At 42.2% G+C, this 19,825-nt stretch overlaps 1 protein-coding gene across 1 annotated transcript in view; it reads left to right on the top strand.

Moving 5' to 3' along the window:
* LOC119496980 (collagen alpha-6(VI) chain-like) overlaps positions 1-19,825 on the top strand; it is a gene marked incomplete at its 3' end in the record, with an annotated part of 47,703 nt that overhangs the window by 16,233 nt on the left and 11,645 nt on the right. The window contains exons 12-28 of the mRNA XM_037784680.1: positions 1,279-1,357; positions 2,109-2,254; positions 2,893-2,982; positions 3,230-3,283; positions 4,607-4,678; positions 4,854-4,880; positions 5,046-5,090; positions 6,073-6,126; positions 6,412-6,474; positions 7,876-7,941; positions 10,171-10,224; positions 11,934-11,969; positions 12,572-12,634; positions 14,422-14,484; positions 15,387-15,449; positions 15,684-15,746; positions 15,854-15,904. Of these exons, the coding sequence (XP_037640608.1) occupies positions 1,279-1,357; positions 2,109-2,254; positions 2,893-2,982; positions 3,230-3,283; positions 4,607-4,678; positions 4,854-4,880; positions 5,046-5,090; positions 6,073-6,126; positions 6,412-6,474; positions 7,876-7,941; positions 10,171-10,224; positions 11,934-11,969; positions 12,572-12,634; positions 14,422-14,484; positions 15,387-15,449; positions 15,684-15,746; positions 15,854-15,904 (1,089 nt within the window). The remainder of the gene's footprint in view (positions 1-1,278; positions 1,358-2,108; positions 2,255-2,892; positions 2,983-3,229; positions 3,284-4,606; positions 4,679-4,853; positions 4,881-5,045; positions 5,091-6,072; positions 6,127-6,411; positions 6,475-7,875; positions 7,942-10,170; positions 10,225-11,933; positions 11,970-12,571; positions 12,635-14,421; positions 14,485-15,386; positions 15,450-15,683; positions 15,747-15,853; positions 15,905-19,825) is intronic.

Here is a 19,825-nt window from a genome sequence, read left to right as displayed (position 1 = left end):
AGAAGAAGAAGTAGAGGTTGAACTGGAAACTAAACAAGCCGGCTTGGTCATCTATCTACAAGAAAAAAAAGGAGAGAGGTCTTCAGGAATTAGTTTTAATAGTTCTTTCATGTCATCTGGTATTGGCCATGTTTCATGTTGTCTGGAGACAAAGACAATATATATATCTGGGAAGACGCCGACAGCAGTAACAGCTAATCAGTCATGTGAGGTAAATGTTCGCTACGTCAGAATTTTTTAGGCAAAGGTGTTTCTATACTCAGCATCAACTCTTTAAAGACAAAAAACACCTCTAGATAGCGTAAAAACTTTTTTTTGCAGTTGATGAGGTTTTATTGAATTTTTCGCAGCTTTTTTAATACGATACTTCAAAATGCAAATATAAATAAGTGAATGGAAACACGGCTAATGGGGGTACGAAAGCAATTTTAGGGGTACCAAATATTTTATAACTGTTACATACCATCACAACCACCATGGTGGTTGTGCTTTTTTAGTTCTTCAAAAGACTAACGATACACATTTAACAATAAACACAAGAACACTCATTTAGTGCTAACGTACATTTTATTTATCGCTGCCCATCTCTGGGGATAATGCTGCCTTCAAATGAAACTGGCGAGCTTGTGTTTACAACATGGAAAGTCATGTAGACGATATTCGTGACGTTCAAGTGGTTAAGTCGTGAGAACACCGCTGCTAAGCAACGGCAATGTTATTGTTACTGTTTGAGTCTAGACGCCACAGAGGCTAACAATTTAGCAAGCCAGCTAGTGGGTTACATAATGCAGGAAATGCAAAGGCATAATGACAGAGGAAAAAGAAGAGGCCATTGGGAATATCAACATTTTCCTCAGACATATTATAAAATAACCAAGAAAAACAATTTATGACTAAAATTACAATATATTCACTTATTATGTACCCAAAATGGACTTCCGTGGCCTCCGCCATTTCTGACAACGTCAACAAACACGTCACAACTTGTGAACTCTGAACTTTCAGAAACTTTCAGAAACTTTCCACTGACGAGGTTGTGAATACGACATGAGGGGGCGTTCATATGGACTCTTCTGGTCAACACGGTAAACAGCACCACATCTGAAGGAACCATTTATGGGTGGTGCTAGAGCAAAAGTCAGGGAATCATCAAAGTTATTAGGATTCATCCTTTGGCCCAAAAAACATGCAAAATGTTTCCTCGGTTTACATAAACGAGGATGTTTTACTAACTGTCCCCCCACTGTGAATGATCTTAACCTCTGACTCCTCCATCAGGTGCTGGTGATCTTCTCAGACGGACTCGATGACGACGTGATGAAACTGAAACAGGAATCAGAGCTGCTGCGACAGTCTGGTAAACACTGTTCTGATAAGTAGAATAGATGAATTATTCCTCCTTTGCTATACTTTATTTATTTGAGTCATCCCAAAACTCTGCTAACGCTTCTTTTCCCTGCTTCCATTTGTCCATTCTTTCTTCTCCTTCATTTTTCCTTTGCTCTTCTCTATTTGTTATTACAGAGTGATGTGAAAATGCGTTGCAGGAATACGGAAAATCTGTGTGCGAATTTTCCACATTGAACCATGCACACCGGTTCCAGTGCGATTTATTCTCCTTGTTCCCTTTTAGTAAAAGAGGCCAAATGAGTTTCCTCCTAAATAGTGCTGTGTCCACTCCACAAAACAAAAGCACAGACAGAGAATATCTAAGAGGCTAATGTTAATAACTATTAGGGCTGTCAAATAATAATATGCGCAATAATAATGCGTTAACGCAAATTAATTTTAATTTCTTTAACACATTAAGGCAACTTGTGATTTTTAGGTTGTAGCGGCTCAGTTTTAAAGCTAGAGTGAAGATGCTTGTCATAGTAAACTAGAAAACCTAATGAATCCATTGGTACCAACCATGTCATACTAGCTTGTCATGAAGGAGGTTAAATAACGCTCCAAACTTACACTAAATTCTGTCGAGGAAAAACTGTCATGTCCATTTTCAAAGGGGTCCCTTGACCTCTGACCTCCAGATATGTGAATGAAAATGGGTTCTATAACATTCTAAACAAACGGCCTCAACAGTCTGTTGATGTGTTTATGGTCTGCAGGAGTCAGCGCTCTATTGACGGTGGCTCTGGAGGGTGTGCATGACCCCGCCCAGCTGCAGATGGTGGAGTTTGGTCGAGGATTCGACTACAAGGTTCCTCTCAGCATCGGCATGCAGAGCGTCAGCAGCACCATCCTCAAACTGATTGTAAGTCCTTCATGTTACTGCTGACCACAGACTCACACCCTCCGTCTGCTGCAGCAAAATACGTGGAAGTCTCTGGAGGTCTCTGGAAGTCTCTGGAGGTCTCTAAAAGTCTCTGGAGGTCTCTGGAAGTCTCTGGAAGTCTCTGGAAGTCTCTAGAAGTCTCTGGGGTTCTCTGGAAGTCTCTGGAGGTCTCTGGAGGTCTCTGGAAGTCTCCCTGATCAACTTGGTGTCTCTGTAGTTTCTCATGAATCGTACAAACGTGAAAAACATCTTCCAGACTGTCTCTCCTCGAAGACATTCATGGTGTTGTTCTCTCACACAGTGACAGAAGAAGGTTTGTGTTTAATGAAAGAAGAGCTTGAACTTTCACACCTGCTCACACCTGCTAATCACCACATGAGCTCCGAATGGTGAACTGTCAGATTGTACGATGAAACCGCCTCTGATTCGGTGGTTTTTAACTTTGGATTTACGTCTCCTGCTCTAAATTGGACAGATCTCTGATTGGACAGATCTCTGATTGGAAAGATCTCTGATTGGAAAGATGTCTGATTGGACAGATCTCTGAATGGACAGATCTCTGATTGGATGAGTATTTCTGTTAATGGTTTTATCCTCTGCTGTTTGTCTCTCTGCAGGACTCGGTGTCAGACAGGGAGTGCTGTAACGTGTGTAAATGTTCAGGACATGAAGGCGCCCCTGGCTCTCCAGGTCCCCCGGGGTCAAAGGTGACCTGAACACAAACACCTTTATACTTTATACATGATGTCAGGAACACTAACGAGAAGTCTGTCTGAGCTGAGAACAAGCTGACGCTGGTAGTGAGGTCATAAAGTCACAGACTTAAATAGTTAAATATACACATGTAGTACTATAACTGTTGTCTCCTGGGGATATTTGATGTATTCAGAGTGCAGAGAGGACGGCGGTAGTAGAAGGTCACATTCACATGTTGTTGTTGTGTTTTATTAACAGGGTCCGCCTGGATCAAAGGGTCAGCTGGGATTCCCCGGAGAGGAGGGAGGTGCTGTAAGTACTTATATATTTATCCACACACTGTTTACTCCGTCACTTTATACCAATGGTGGTCAAGATGGGAGGAAACCCAGAGGAGGAGGAGGAGGAGGAGGAGGAGGAGGAGGAGGAGGAAGAGGGGTGAAAACACTTGAAGCCTGATGCAGCTGGAAACACTTCTGGAAGAAAATCAGTTGAATACGATCTTCTCCTTCTAAAAGTCTGGGTATTATTTGGTTGGAATCAATGAAAATATTACAGTTATCTGCTTCCTGTCCACCTGAGGCCTGTACTACGAAGAGAGTTCATCATACCCAGAGTATCTTCTCCTTATCTGGCTTCACTAACCCTAACAAACGAGACCACACTAAGCGGTCTTACAACGCTGGTTATCAACTCGGTAAATCAACCCAGGGTTTCTCTATCTGGATATGAGCGCGTTCACTTAAAGCGGCGGGGTTAACAGCATCTGACCAATCACAGACATGGACAAGTCTACTGTCAGCAGAGCGCCACATTTTATAAACTATAATATTAGACAAATACGAAGAAGTTAAACACATAATCAGGCTAATAGTAACACAGTTGAAGCTGCCAAATCCAGGAAGGACAGCTGGTGAAAGAAAACATTACAGATATATTTGTTTAGATGGGGCAGTAAGATATAAATAGTTTCAGAGTATAATGGATGAATAGATTATAGTGGTTTATATTAAGATATTGATAATATCGAGGCGTTTGTGACTATTTCAGCCTTCTCTCAGTTGTGTCCCGTTTCCAGAGGTGTGAAACGGACTTGAGAGCAAATAAAAAAATAAATGTAAAAACATAATTCAAAGTGGTAAACACCCACAGTGTAAAGCCAGCTGTCCTTCCTGCATCTGTCAGTTTAAACTGTGTTGTTTTTAGCCTGGATTATGACTTTAACTCCTTCATCTGTCAGTTTAAACTGTGTTGTTTAAACTGTCTTTGTTTTGGTCAGTAGGCGGTGCTTTTATAGAGCTGATCTCTTATCTGGAACATAACCTGGAACATAACCTGCTCCGGAGCTGCTCAGGTGTTCACCATGGTAACCGGTAAGAAGTGAACCACCTTCATAGGACTGAAGACCCTGGTCCAGGCCTCGAATGTCTTTTAATATGTGTGACCATGTTGTTGAGATATGATGCTAACTAACTAACTAATAGACCAGTGGGACCAAAGAAAGAACTCCAGTGATGTCTGAAGTCATGGATTATTATTTGTTGTCCACAGGAAGGACTGCTTATCTATTAGAGATGTACAGTGTGAACCAGTCTCCTCTGCTGGGTCACTGCTGCTGTTGTTGGCTTGTTGCAGGGTGAACGAGGACCTGCTGGACCAGGTGGACCTCAGGGCATCGAGGGCTGTTCTGGACCCAGAGGACACAAGGTGACTAGGAGTTTTCACTCTGTTCACGGTGAAGTACCAGTTTGGTTGAGGCCTCAGTTTGCTGTTATTCATACTCATCAGACACATAAACAAACATGACATTTAGTTTCCTGTGAGACGGGACTGAAACATGCTGCTAATGATGATGGAATATAACATGTGTTTGTGTCTGCAGGGCTACCGGGGAGTCTCAGGCAACAGGGTGAGTGACTCTGGACTGATGGTGTTTAAAGTCAGAAATAAAGTGCATTAACTGCAGAATGTGTTACATACTACAGACTGTAGTTTGATGAGTTTAACGGTAGTTTAAAAGTGAGATGATGATGATGATGATGATAATGATGATGATTCTCCTCTAACGCTGCAGGGCGACGACGGAGACGACGCACTGGAGGGAGTCAACGGAGAGCAGGTACCAACATCTCATCAGTAATAATCAAAAGATGCAGACATCACAGTGAATCTGTTTCTAATGATTTTAATGTGTTGAATCTTCATATTCTGACTCTCTGAGGAGCTTCACAACACAGAGCAACATGCAAGCAGCACTCATAACAACTCTTTTCTCAGATAATTCCTACAACTCATAAACACTCTTTGACTTTAGGATTATAACGCTTTTATTAAATAAGGGATAACCTACAGTGATCGGGTCTGACAGGACGATGCAGCACGTCACGTCGCCCTGTCAGAGTTTATATTATCACAACAATGACCCACTCGCTGTACATTATCCTGCTTATTATACACTAACTTACTCAAGAAATTAATATTTTTTTATAGTATATATTTATATATCATACAGAAATCAACTTCAATAAAAATAAATAACTGATATAACTCGTGCAAAATGAATATTCTGTGCATATCATCGAGAGTTTTTTATTTTTAGACTATTTGTTTATTGTCATATTTCTTTAATTCTCTCAACCCGACAGCTGCTGACAGATGTTATCAGCTGTAATCAGCTCTATTTAATATCAGAAAATGTTTCAAGGGTGAGGACTAAGCAGTGTGTTTGTGTAACGAGTTCAGAGTTTAAACTTCAATCATTTCTAACATAACAAAATGATAAATCATTATAAATAAATGTAGTTTGCTAAGTATGTGCTACTCGTTGGCTTTATTAATAATGCTAGCTTACTACTGTATTAAACTAGAGACGCCATTAAGATATAAAATATATATGTAAAGAATGCTGTAAGGGATCATCTAAGGATTTTTGTAACAGAAATATGGTGATAAAAGCAAAAGGTGTGGAATAATGTGAACTTATTGGTGAGGGTGAAAACAAAAAACAAGCTACGAACACAGTACATCTCTAGTTCAGTGTAGTGGCTTGCCATGAGGCTGTCAGTACTGAGCTAGTTGTGGTTCTGATTCTGTGTCTGCAGGGACTGACTGGACCAGATGGAGCTCGAGGAGACAGAGGAGACCCAGGAAACACAGTAAAACCACTAGAACCTGATTATTGTCTTCATATTTACCAAACATTCAAGTATGATGACGAGAATAAAATGAATAAATATAATAGTATTTATAATAATAGTAATATAATAGTATTTTATACTGGCATTATCATTACCTGTATTTAATATTATGATTCCTCTGTTACTGTTCATGCACATGCTATTGTTGTTATGAATATTGTAATTGTAATAGCCCTTTATCCATCCACACTGATCAGCTGGCAGGCGTTGACCTCTGATCCCTGGTTGAACTGTCATCCTCAGGGTATCCCAGGTATCAGAGGGGAGGCGGGGCTCAAAGGAGAACGAGGACTGAGAGGAGATCCGGTGAGTCCTGATCCCTCACTGGCTTCCCACTCATAGAGCGTGATTAGGCTGATATATATTATATATATATATATATCTATATATATATATATATAATATATATATATTAAAGTAAATATCAATGAATGAAATGTGTTCGCTCTCAGGACAATTTACACGTGTTTTGAGATGTTTTTTATACGGTAAGTGTTACTGGAGTTTTACCTCTCCAGACCTACAGGAAGTAGGTATCCTACCCTCGTTGCTTCAGACTGAAACCAACGTATCCTCATACAGCGGTTCGTATGATATCTTACAAAAAGATATTCCTAATTTTTCGGGATTTTTTTATGTTTAGGAAAAGATGGTGGTTTGGGTTAAAATACAGAAGTTACGTGACAAATAAATCCACGTTGACTTGTGGTTTCACACGGGGCACCAACAGCAGTCTCCTGGTGAAAGTCTGGTGTTTTCTGACCCATCCACCCCGACCTCCTCTCTCTTTATCCTTCCTTATAAATGGTACGATTACAATTACAAATTGATTTTGTGGGATATATACAAATTACAGTGCATTGCTGTTGGTAGGTGTAGCTACGAATTGTGTATGAGAACAACGTGCTGAAACTAAAGCTGGGTTTCCGTCAATAGTTCCAGGACTTTTAGTCCCTGGAACTGCTTTTCAAGAAACTAAAAGGTTCCTTCAGCTCACTGTTGTCTGCGTTTCCAACGCGGTGGAAAGATTTGACAAATTAGTCTGCTGACGTATGAAGAAGCAACATGGCGTGACGAGGACTGCTGGTGGTCACAGCAGTAATAAACACACTCTGCAGCCTGACGTTCACTGTGTCGCCTGGTTACTCTGAAAAACACATTGGAAAAAAATAAACATTAGGTTTTTAGGGGCTAAAAAGTCCCCAGAACTTAATGTAGACCCTGGTCCCTACAGTGGAAACACAATGAGTTCCTCAAACGGTTCTTAGTTCCTGTGTTGGAAAACAGAGCTTAATGTGATTTGATCAGAAAATCTGTGAGCCTCCCTGAATCCAGGTCACAGGTCAGCACACTGCATGTGGGTGTTGCTGAGAAAGAAGGAGAGTCTTTACTCACTCTTACTCTCACGATTCCACTTAACTAAACAGAAGAATTTAAACGGCTTATGAAACCCCAACATCCGACATATCAGATCAACAAACCATAAATACTAAAAGCCGAGTCCAGCAGACCTCAAACAAACCCGTCTGCAACATCTTGAGAGAATTAGCCTCAAGACAAACAATGGCTTTAACATCCATATCCTCTAATAACAACTCTGTCCTCTGTTAGAGAACAGCTGGAGGCTTCACTTGAGGAAACTATGTGGAGTTTATCTTGTAGGATGGACGGAGTGAACACTGAAGCTCTTTTTTTTTTATCTGACAGGGTGAACCAGGAGCTGATAATACCAGCCCAGGAGCCAAAGGAGAGCCGGGGAACCCAGGTCTGCCGGTAAGAACCAGCACATCTGGATCAACTTCAAGTCCCAGAAAGCACTGCTGTAATACTGTGTTCACACTACAAGCAACAAGATACGAGTCATTTTCAATGGAAACTACAGAATGACGCCCGACGCTTGTCCCTTCGTGACGTGCTACAAATAAAGTTGAGCTGGTCTCAACTTTATTCAGCGGCAAAGCATCAACTGATCTTCTGTTCTGTTCCATCTAAAAAACTAGCGTTAGTCAGTCCCCAGTGCTATTTAACCACATAACTACATCAACGAGCGCTGGAGTAACTCTTCAACGGCAACTCGCCAACGATGTAGCTGGCTGTTCTGTGCTTTTGTTGCTCGTAGGGTGAACACAGCATAAGAAACATCCAATCGGATGGTACGATCCTGTCATGATCACCTGACGAAGGTGCTGACCTGAGGTCGTACGAGGACACCTGAGCAAAGAGGCCCATGGGATACATCCAATCAGAAAGCTTCAGACAGCTGATAATAGTGGGTTTGAGTTAGAGGTTGTTGGATACATCAGACCGCCACATACGGTACGTCACTAAAAATCAAGGCCACGCCCCCTTTAGAAGATCTCAGACTTCAATGTGTCTGACGTATGTTTGATTGTAACATTGACAAGTTTATATTCATTCATCTCTTGTTATACAAACGTTTGTTTTAAACACACCTCTAATAATTATTTAGCGACCTTGCCTGAACCTGAGCGTTGGTGATACCTTAATATATGAAGGTTGATCGCCGCCATGTCCCTTCAGTCTTCCCCCGTCCAACAAAGTGGTGGACATTGTTTATCCAGACTTCTCTACATATCTGATTGAATCCCGTTTGGCTAAGTGTTGTCTGTTAATAACCAACGTGTTAATAACCAACTGTTTGATCTATAGGCTGAGATTTAGTTGGAGACAATGCTGCTATAACATTAATGCATGACTGTATTACTGCAGCAGCCTCACACTCAAGCTAACGTTAGCTAGCCATGCTAGTCACTGTCACCAGCATCATTTAGCCGTTTAGCACACTGACAGTGAATATTCACGTATTGTATGAGCCTCGGATCTCAGTGTGAAAGCCTTGTTAACCCGCTACACAGCAGCTTGTCATCATTTTCTCTCCTGTGATGGCGAGTTTCTTTCCCCCAAAAGGGAGCGCAGCCTCGGAGATGACACCATGCTGGTCTGGTCTATAGCTTGGAGCCATGACGCCATTCTGGTCTGGTCTATAGCTTGGAGCCATGACGCCATTCTGGTCTGGTCTATAGCTTGGAGCCATGACGCCATTCTGATCTGGTCTATAGCTTGGAGCCATAAGGCCATGCTGGTCTGGTCTATAGCTTGGAGCCATAAAGCCATGCTGGTCTGGTCTATAGCTTGGAGCCATGACGCCATTCTGGTCTGGTCTATAGCTTGGAGCCATGACGCCATTCTGGTCTGGTCTATAGCTTGGAGCCATGACGCCATTCTGATCTGGTCTATAGCTTGGAGCCATAAGGCCATGCTGGTCTGGTCTATAGCTTGGAGCCATAAAGCCATGCTGGTCTGGTCTATAGCTTGGAGCCATAAGGCCATGCTGGTCTGGTCTATAGCTTGGAGCCATAAGGCCATGCTGGTCTGGTCTATAGCTCGGAGCCATAAGGCCAAGCTGGTCCGGTCTATAGCTTGGAGCCATAAAGCCATGCTGGTCTGGTCTATAGCTTGGAGCCATAAAGACCCTCTATTAGATCTTTTTTAGGACATGGCAGGGGAACAAATCAGAGATCAGCGTTTCGTGATTTATTGTTGGTTCAACCAACTACACAGCTATGGCGTTATTACTATTAGTGGTTTGTTTAAAGCAGAAGTTTGGAGGCATGTTTCAACTTCTTCTGTTTACTATGTTACCGTCTATGAGGGACATGGGATTGGTTTCCCCCAAAAGTGGGAGTGGCCATGAGAGCTTACTCTGGATGACGTATTGGCACTCTGATGTATAAATCATCAAATAAAGCATTGTGGGTACTGTAGTATTTAAAGGCGTTCGACTAAACACAGATGGTCATTAAATGGTCCCATACAGGAGATCTGTGTTCACCTGTATTACAGGTTTTTATTCAGCTCCAGTAGTCGACACATCTGCACCCAGGGTTGGAAACGTTACACACTGTAGAACATCTGAATCTTAACACATCGTATGCAGTTAAAGTAAATGTATTGATCCTTAATCCCAGTTTAAATCCTCAGGGTTTATCTGGACTCAACGGGGAGCCAGGAGACGATGGAGGAACTGGAGACCCGGTGAGACTTCTGTCCTTTTATACACATCCACACTATACTGTGTTGTTTATATCTATATATTTATTTATATATAGTGTTATACTGTATATACATGTATGTAGCTATGACCACTGGTGGAAAGTAACATTAAGCACAAGTACAATGTTCAGATACTTGAGTATTTCCATTTTCTACTACTTTATACTTCTACTTCACTACATTTTAGGACACTTCAGGTAATTTTTCCTGACAATAATTCTGTTCTCGTATGTGGGTAAAGTTTTGAATGCAGGACTTTTACTATACTTGAGTATTTTTACACCATGTTTGTTGTATTTTTTTAAGTACAAGGTCTTAGTACTTCTTCCTCGTCTGGCTGTGATGACTTCTGACTTTCTTCTCATAATATTACAACTTTCTTCTCGCAGGCTTTTTTCTGCGTCAAGCAGAGCCCGACACAGCCTGATAACCAACACCCAACCATAATATTACGACTTTCTTCTCGTAATATTATGCCTTTACTCTCGAAATTTCAGATTTATTTTTTTTCCTCGATGTGGCCCTAATACTCCGTCGTACTATAGGGCTTAACAGGTTAACAGTAGCACATTATTCATGCACATTTGTTTTTGCAGTTTGTGTTAATTGGCTCCAAACTGCTACTAAACTGACTGAAACACTCAGCCGCTAAAAGACCTAAAAGATGGAACAGATCCAGAATGAGAGTCGGTTCCAGCGTCCTCACCAACCTCCAGACCTCAGAACTATAGGATTTCTAACCTGGAGGTCCTCCCTTGTTTCCTGCATTCTGGCGAATTTTAAAGAATCCATCCATTATCCGTAACCACTTATTTCATTCGGGGTCGCGGGGTGTCGCGGGGAGGGGGGCTGGAGCCAATCCCAGCTGACATTGGGTGAAGGCGGGGTACACCCTGGACAGGTCTCCAGACTATCACAGGGCTGACACATAGAGACAGACAACCATTCACGCACACATTCACACCTACAGGACACTTAGAGTCAACAATGAACCTAACCTGCATGTCTTTGTACTGTGGGAGGAAACCGGAGAACCCGGAGAAAAGCCACGCTAACACAGGGAGAACATGCAAACTCCACACAGAAGGACTCTCTAGCTGTGAGGCGACAGTGCTAACCACTGCACCGCCGTGCAGCCCACTTTTAAAGAATGAAAATTGCAAAATAAAAATAATTATGAAGTTCACTGCAACAGCATTTTTATGTTAAATACTTTTAATTTGACTTTTAATTGTCAGGAACGATTACAGAGTAACTGGCCCCTCTGGTGTGAACTTGTATGAATCTCTGGCATCATTAGTTTTCATTCATTCATTAATTTATTCATTCATTGTCTTATTCATTATTTACAACGGTTTGCGTCGCGCCACGACGGCTTTTTGCTGCGTCGAGCAGAGCCCGACACAGCCTGATAACCAACAGCCAACCAGATCAGCCAACCTGATACTCACTGTACAGAGACAGGAACAGACAGAAACCAAAAGGAACAAGGGTGTGAATATCTGGATAATTGTGACCCGGGAGGAAACCTGGTCAAATCAGGAGGGTTGGTTAGTCTGGTTCCAGTGTTGTTGTTAGTAGTTTTGTTCCACTTGAATCATCTTAGTGTCTTTAAGTGTTCATGTTCTGACCTGCATATGAATCATTAAATATCTTTAAATGTAATGATGGACTGTTGTTCTGCTGTTCAGGGTCTAGATGGAAGAAGAGGATTGTTCGGTGAGAAGGTAGGAGAGGAAGATTTATACATCATAGGGCTGCACGATTATGGCCAAAATTATAATAATATAAATAATAATCACCATTATTTGGATCAATACTAAAATCACGATTATTCATAGATTTTAGGGGCAACATATTTGTATTGCACTTTTACATTTAAATCAACAGAGCACTGCTTTTACTTTAACTTTGGAATACATTCCTGCTAATGTACAAATCTTTGGATCAAAATCAGACTATAACTAAGGTTCAGAGAGCAGACGGGCAACACTAGTAATATATATATTATATTACTTACTATATATATATTATATTACTCTTCTACTCTGGACAGCAGCAGCAACATTCAGGAAAGTCTTTCACAGGTTGCTGCTGTCTGGTGCTAAAACATCTGAATGGCCGGCTGGTGGCTGGATGTTAGTTTGATTTGATGTGCAGCAGAGTTTTCTATGAACGGAGCATTTTAAACCTCAATATCACAGTCGATCATGTTCATTTAATTGTGGGAAGACAAAATCGTGATCAGGATTAATATTAGATTAATTGTGCAGCCCTAACATATCTATTACACAGTGAAATGCTCTTTTTAACCTGCGTGTCTTTGAAGGGTATACCTGGAATCCCGGGAGACCCAGGACTTCAGGGCAACCCAGGTGCTTCTGGTCCTCAGGTGAGTGATCAGATAAACGCTCCTCTCTCCTCCTGATCAGCTCTGCATCCAACATCTCATCCACATGTAGACGTCTGAACCTTTAAATCTGTTAAAGTTGGTACCAAAGAGAGGATGAACGTACTGTAGGATGTGCTATTGCTATATAGAAAACATATAGAAAACTCTAATTTTTTGCTTTGTTATTGGCTATTACAATAACAGTAATCAAGGATATGTGTTTAAAGTTAAGTTAAAGCTCTAACTTTCAGCTTCAATCTTTATGTAACAGCTACACATCGACAGATGTTAAAGCTCTAATTTCCAGCTTCAGACCTTATTGTGACAGCTACACATCGACGGAGGTTAAAGCTCTAACTTTCAGCTTCAGACCTTATTGTAACAGTTACACATCGACAGATGTTAAAGCTCTAACTTCCAGCTTCAGACCTTATTGTGACAGCTACACATCGACGGATGTTAAAGCTGTAACTTTCTGCCTCAGTCCTTATTGTGACAGCTACACATCGACAGATGTTAAAGCTCTAACTTCCAGCTTCAGTCCTTATTGTGACAGCTACACATCGACGGATGTTAAAGCTCTAACTTTCTGCCTCAGTCCTTATTGTAATAGCTACACATCGACAGATGTTAAAGCTCTAACTTTCAGCTTCGGTCTTTATTGTAACAGCTACACATCGACGGATGTTAAAGCTCTAACTTTCTGCTTCAGTCCTTATTGTGACAGCTACACATCGACGGATGTTAAAGCTCTAACTTTCTGCCTCAGTCCTTATTGTAACAGCTACACATCGACAGATGTTAAAGCTCTAACTTCCAGCTTCAGTCCTTATTGTGTCAGCTACACATCGACGGAGGTTAAAGCTCTAACTTTCAATTTAATTGTTTGAGGATGTTCGCATGTTCACCAGCTCCCTGAACTCCAACAGACGCTGAACGTCAGCGGTTTCACTCTCACCGTCTTCTCTTGTAATCCAGTGTGATGGACTTTAATATCCAGACACAGAGGCACCACCAGCAGCTGCTCACAGTTCTGTCAGATGTTTCTCATTAACATATTTACAGATGAAAAGGTTTGTATATTGTCGTACATGAGGATTAACAGAGAGGGATGTGGAATCTGGACTGTTCTGGCTAATTAACAGACTTCCACAGAAATTCAGAGCTGAGTTGTGAAAGTGAAACCATGTGTGAGAAAATGAAAACATGAAACTATGACACCAATGAAAATGACTGACTAATTCTATTTTAAGCTTTCCTGTTCTCCCGTTAGATGGTTGATTTCCTCAAAATGAGCTGGAGTCATTAATGAAAACATTTCTGTCTTTTGAGGAACAGAAAATAATCTGCAGCTATCGCTCTTTTGCTTTAACTTTTACACGGAGAAACTGACTCTTTACATCCACCACGGTTAGTAATCAGCTGTCCTATTAATTATCTTCTTCTAATATAATATATTAACTATAATAATACAATAACTATTCTAACAGATAAAACGGAATCATTCAGACACTAAAGGTTTTATTTACATGTGAAATAGTTTGAATGAAATGATTCAAACTTCCATGCCGTGGATGTCCCCACAGTAGGTGTGGGTGGAGGTGGAGGTGAGGGTGGAGGTGGAGGTGGAGGTGAGGGTGGGGGATACCCCGTCAGGTCAGTATTAAGGTGGAGGTGGGGGATACCCCATCAGGTCAGTATTAAGGTGGAGGTGGGAGATACCCCGTCAGGTCAGTATTAAGGTGGAATAACAGACGTCCAGTCTAACCAGTCTGGTGTCTCTGCAGGGACGTAGAGGGAAGGTCGGTGATCATGGACCAAAAGGAGTGTCTGGTTTTCCTGGACCTCAGGTCAGTTCATCACCTCAACGCCATCCTGCTTTATTGGTCGGGTTCACACTAACACCAGAATCCAGGTTTAGACAACAAAACGACTTAGTTAGGTTTAGACAACAAAACTACTTAGTTAGGTTTAGACAACAAAACTACTTAGTTAGGTTTAGGCAAGAAAACTACTTAGTTAGGATTAGACAACAAAAATATTTAGTTAGGTTTAGGCAACAAAACTACTTAGTTAGGTTTAGACAACAAAACTACCTAATTAGGTTTAGGCAACAAAACTACTTCGTTAGGTTTAGGCAACAAAACTACTTATTTAGGTTTAGACAACAGAACTACTTATTTAGGTTTAGACAACAGAACTACTTAGTTAGGTTTAGGCAACACAACTACTTAGTTAGGTTTAGACAACAGAACTACTTAGTTAGGTTTAGGCAACAAAACTACTTAGTTAGGTTTAGACAACAAAACTACTTATTTAGGTTTAAGCGACAGAACTACTTATTTAGGTTTAGACAACAGAACTACTTAGTTAGGTTTAGGCAACAAAAATACTTAGGTTTAGACAACAGAACTACTTAGTTAGGTTTAGGCAACAAAAATACTTAGTTAGGTTTAGACAACAAAACTACTTAGTTAGGTTTAGACAACAAAACTACTTAGTTAGGTTTAGGCAACAAAACTACTTAGTTAGGTTTAGGCAACAGAACTACTTAGTTAGGTTTAGGCAACAAAACTACTTAGTTAGGTTTAGGCAACAAAACTACTTAGATAGGTCAACGTCTGCCAGCCAATCAGGAACAGGTCCTCTGGTACGAACAGGTCCTGGTTACAGGTCCAGAGTTGGACGTGAGCGTAATGATCGCAGTAACAGTTTGGTAGTTCAAGCTCTGACTCTGTTGGTTTTCCTTCAGGGAGGACCAGGACCAGCTGGAGGCCCGGGATTAGAAGGACGGCGTGGTGCTAACGGACAGAAGGTGTGTGACATCACTTCCTGCTGCCTCGTCTTGTGATTCAACAAACACGCCGTGTTCAGACAAGATAGACGGCTGTGATTACACACACATATTAGCTACACGGTTATAAAGACACATTCAGATATTTTATCAACTCAATATGATAGAAACACAGAGGACCCAATCAATCAATCAATCAATCAATCAATCAATCACCCGGCCCATTTATTTATTAACCTGTTGTTGTTGTTGAAGGGTCAACCAGGAGAGCCAGGTGTGAAGGGTGCTCCGGGTTCACTGGGACCTAGAGGGATGCCGGTAAGGATTTATAGTATGTATACGACTAATACTGTGTATTTATAGTATATAAACTACTAATACTGTGTATTTTAAGTTGAACCTCTGAGCGTCTGTCTGTGTCTCAGGGTCAGGACGGCAGAGATGGGTATGGATCTCCAGCACCCAAAGGTGCCAAGGTAATTAAATCTAATAAAATATGACTGAAGTCTGGTTTTGTGTGAATATCAGTATAATATCTATAAACCACTGGTTGCTGCCATTAAACCACCGCAGAAGAAGAAGATGTATTAATGTGATGAAGCTCCACTTATCTCATGTTTTCAGTGTGAAAAACTTTTTATGATATTTTGACTTTCTCTTTTATTACATACAAAGTCAATGCAAAGAGGCGAATAGACGCAAATTTGCACTGAGCGACTGACCTGTGTTTGTGTTGCATCATTCACGGGAGTTGAAATATTTCAACTGGAGTGATAAATGTGCGTGCCGCTGTGTGGTGAAAGCCTCTCAGTGTTGAGATTGTCCTCCTGTCGTCACTGATGTCCTGATGTTGTTGAATCAGAAATGGAGGAAATAAATCTTGTATGTGTCTGGTCACCCAGAGCTACGATAGTACATCATATCTGTACAGAGACCGGACCAAACTCCGTGTAGAAAACACAAACTGTCTATGGTAGAAACAACAACGTCGCTGCCGTATTTATGCCTATATGACTTTGTGTTGATTTTGTGTTGATGGAGCAGCTGCATAACCTGGCGCTGATCCATCCAAACTCCAAACAAGCCTTTTAAAAGTTGTTTGCTTGTCGTCTTGTGAACAGACCTGACAAAGCATGAATTCAGACTTTTTCCTAATCAGCATCATTATGTAGTTATTTCAGCATCATTTTGATCTGTTCATTGATATTAAATCACAGCACAATCTGTTTATTTTGGGTTCATGCCTCAGTAGCGACGTGCGGCTGCTAGATACAGACAGCGCAATGACACTGTATGTAAATACAGCTTGCCGCCGGGTGATGTTATGAACCCAGACACGACGGCGTTTGGTTTTCTGACATATCTGGGACTTCCACAACATGTACAAAGCAGCAACAGTGGTTATTTCTTCCATGGTTGATGGAGGAGATGTAGTTGGTATCTATGGAGACAAGCTCCTCCTCCTCTCCGGAGCGTCTAGAGAGAATGAACACAAATGATACCAGCGGTCTGACTAGTGCGAGTAAAGTGAGGTGAAAATTCACTTCACTCTTAGTGTGAACACAGAATAATAGTCGTTGTGCTTTCGTTAGCTCAGAATGAGTCCTTCATATCTACATAGAGAGCAAGTCCTCTTCACAGAGTCCTCCATGTTTCTCCTCCATGTTTCTTCTCCATGATGCTCCTCCGTGTTGCTTCTCCATGTTTTTCCTCCATGTTGCTCTTCCATGTTGCTCCTTCATGTTGCTCCTTCATGTTGCTCCTTCATGTTGCTCCTTCATGTTTCTCCTGTATGTTGCTCTTCCATGTTGCTCCTTCATGTTGCTCCTTCATGTTTCTCCTCTATGTTTCTCTTACATGTTGCTCCTTCATGTTTCTCCTGTATGTTGCTCTTTCATGTTGCTCCTTCATGTTGCTCCTTCATGTTTCTCCTCTATGTTGCTCTTCCATGTTGCTCCTTCATGTTGCTCCTTCATGTTTCTCCTCTATGTTTCTCTTACATGTTGCTCCTTCATGTTTCTCCTGTATGTTGCTCTTTCATGTTGCTCCTTCATGTTGCTCCTTCATGTTTCTCCTCGATGTTACTCCATGTTGCTCCTTAATGTTGCTCCTTCATGTTTCTCGTCAATGTTACTCCATGTTACTCCTTCATGTTTCTCGTCAATGTCACTCCATGTTGCTCCTTCATGTTTCTCCTGTATGTTGCTCTTCCATGTTGCTCCTTCATGTTGCTCCTTCATGTTTCTCGTCAATGTTACTCCATGTTGCTCCTTCATGTTTCTCCTGTATGTTGCTCTTCCATGTTGCTCCTTCATGTTGCTCCTTCATGTTTCTCCTCCATGTTACTCCATGTTGCACCTTCATGTTTCTCCTCTATGTTGCTCTTCCATGTTGCTCCTTCATGTTGCTCCTTCATATTTCTCCTCTATGTTGCTCTTCCATGTTGCTCCTTCATATTGCTCCTTCATGTTTCTCCTCCATATTTCTCCTCCATATTTCTCCTCCATGTTTCTCCTCCATGTTTCTCCTCTGTGTTGCTCCTCCATGTTGCTCTGGCTCTAGAGAGAGACTTTAGCTGTTTTACGTTACCTGAAGGCCACTTGGACAGGAGGTAGGAGGACTCAGTTGGTTGTAATCTGCAACCTCACCACTATGTCACTAAATCCTATAGACTGGTCCTTTAGATTTCCATCATTTCCTTATTCATTTAATTTTTTACAACCTATCACAAAGACATGACTAAAACCATTGTGTAAAGACAGATATCTTAAGTTGTGTCAATAGTGGATCTGTCAGTCGATTAAAATATTTAATCACAAATTAATCACAGATTTTTATTTGTTCAAAATGTACCTTAAAGGGAGATTTCATGACAAGCTACTATGACATGGTTGGTACCAATGGATTCATCAGGTTTTCTAGTTTCATATGATACCAGGATCTGACTTTTCTTCTGCATTTCTTTCAGACATTATTCAGACTTTTTTGGACTTTTCTTTTGACAATTTTAGGAAATTTTTCAGACTTTTTTCGGACATTTTGGGACTTTTTTCAAACTTTTTCGGACATTTTTCAGACTTTTTTTGGACCAAAACCCTCACACATTCACATATCTTGAGGTCAGAGGTCAAAGGTGTCGTGGTGTGGGGTGAATTTAACATGGAACCCAAACGCAGAGTAACAGGCAGGAAAGTATTTGAAATAAAAGCGAGCTTTAATAAAACTAAGCTGAATATTCAAACAACAACCAAAATGCAGGGAGGGGAACAAAGTACAAGGAAACCACAAAGTACAAATGAAAACACACCAAAAAACCAAACTGAGAACAAAACGAAACTACAAACCAGAAGATACGAGAAACACGGGCAGGAGGAACACTAGGACCAGAGTAGGAGGAAACAAGGAACACGGAAGACAAGGTAGACGGGGCTGGGGAGACAATCAACAAAAGGCGGGAAAACAAACAAAGGAGGGAAGTAAAACCAGACAAGACACAGGAGGAGTGAACTACAAAATAAAACAGGAAACAGGAATGAGAATATAAAAGAAACCAAAACACAAACCAAAATCACATAAACATAACTAATAAAGACTGGCACAGCCAGAACATGACAGAGCCTCCCCCTCAAGGGACGGATCCCAGACGTTCCACAAACAGAACCGGGTGGGCGGAGGGGGGTCCGGAGGAGGGACTCCAGGAACAGCGGGCACCGATTATCTCAGGCGGACGGCCCGAGGGCAAAACCGGGACAGAGTCGGGGAACTCGGGCGGACGACCCGGAGGCAGAGCAGAGACAGAGCCGGGAAACTCCGGTGGATGACCCGGGGGCAGAACCGGGACAGAGTCTGGGAACTCGGGCGGACGGCCCGGGGGCAGAACCGGGACAGAGTCTGGGAACTCGGGCGGACGGCCCGGGGGCAGAACCGGGACAGAGTCTGGGAACTCGGGCGGACGGCCCGGGGGCAGAACCGGGACAGAGTCTGGGAACTCGGGCGGACGGCCCGGGGGCAGGGCAGAGTCAGAGCCGGGGAACTCGGGCGGACAGCCCGGGGGCAGGGCAGAGTCAGAGCCGGGAAACTCGGGGTCTTGGAACTGTGGCCCAGCAGTCACAGGAACAAGGTTTTTGGGCTGAAACCCAGGCGAAACAGGAGGTGACGGTTGCGGCCCAACCGGCGAACCAGGCGAAACAGGAGGTGACGGTTGCGGCCCAACCGGCGAACCAGACGGAACAGGAGGTGGTGGTTGCGGCCCAACCGGAACAGGAGGTGACGGTTGCGGCCCAACCGGCGAACCAGACGGAACAGGAGGTGGCGGTTGCGGCCCAACCGGCGAACCAGACGGAACAGGAGGTGGCGGTTGCGGCCTAACCGGAAAAGCAGGTGACGGTTGCGGCCCA

Source organism: Sebastes umbrosus, chromosome 11 (genome assembly GCF_015220745.1).
Source record: "Sebastes umbrosus isolate fSebUmb1 chromosome 11, fSebUmb1.pri, whole genome shotgun sequence".
In the NCBI taxonomy this organism is placed as follows: domain Eukaryota; kingdom Metazoa; phylum Chordata; class Actinopteri; order Perciformes; family Sebastidae; genus Sebastes; species Sebastes umbrosus.
The sequence above is the reverse complement of the archived record's forward strand: the minus strand, read 5'-3'. Positions and strand labels throughout refer to the sequence as shown.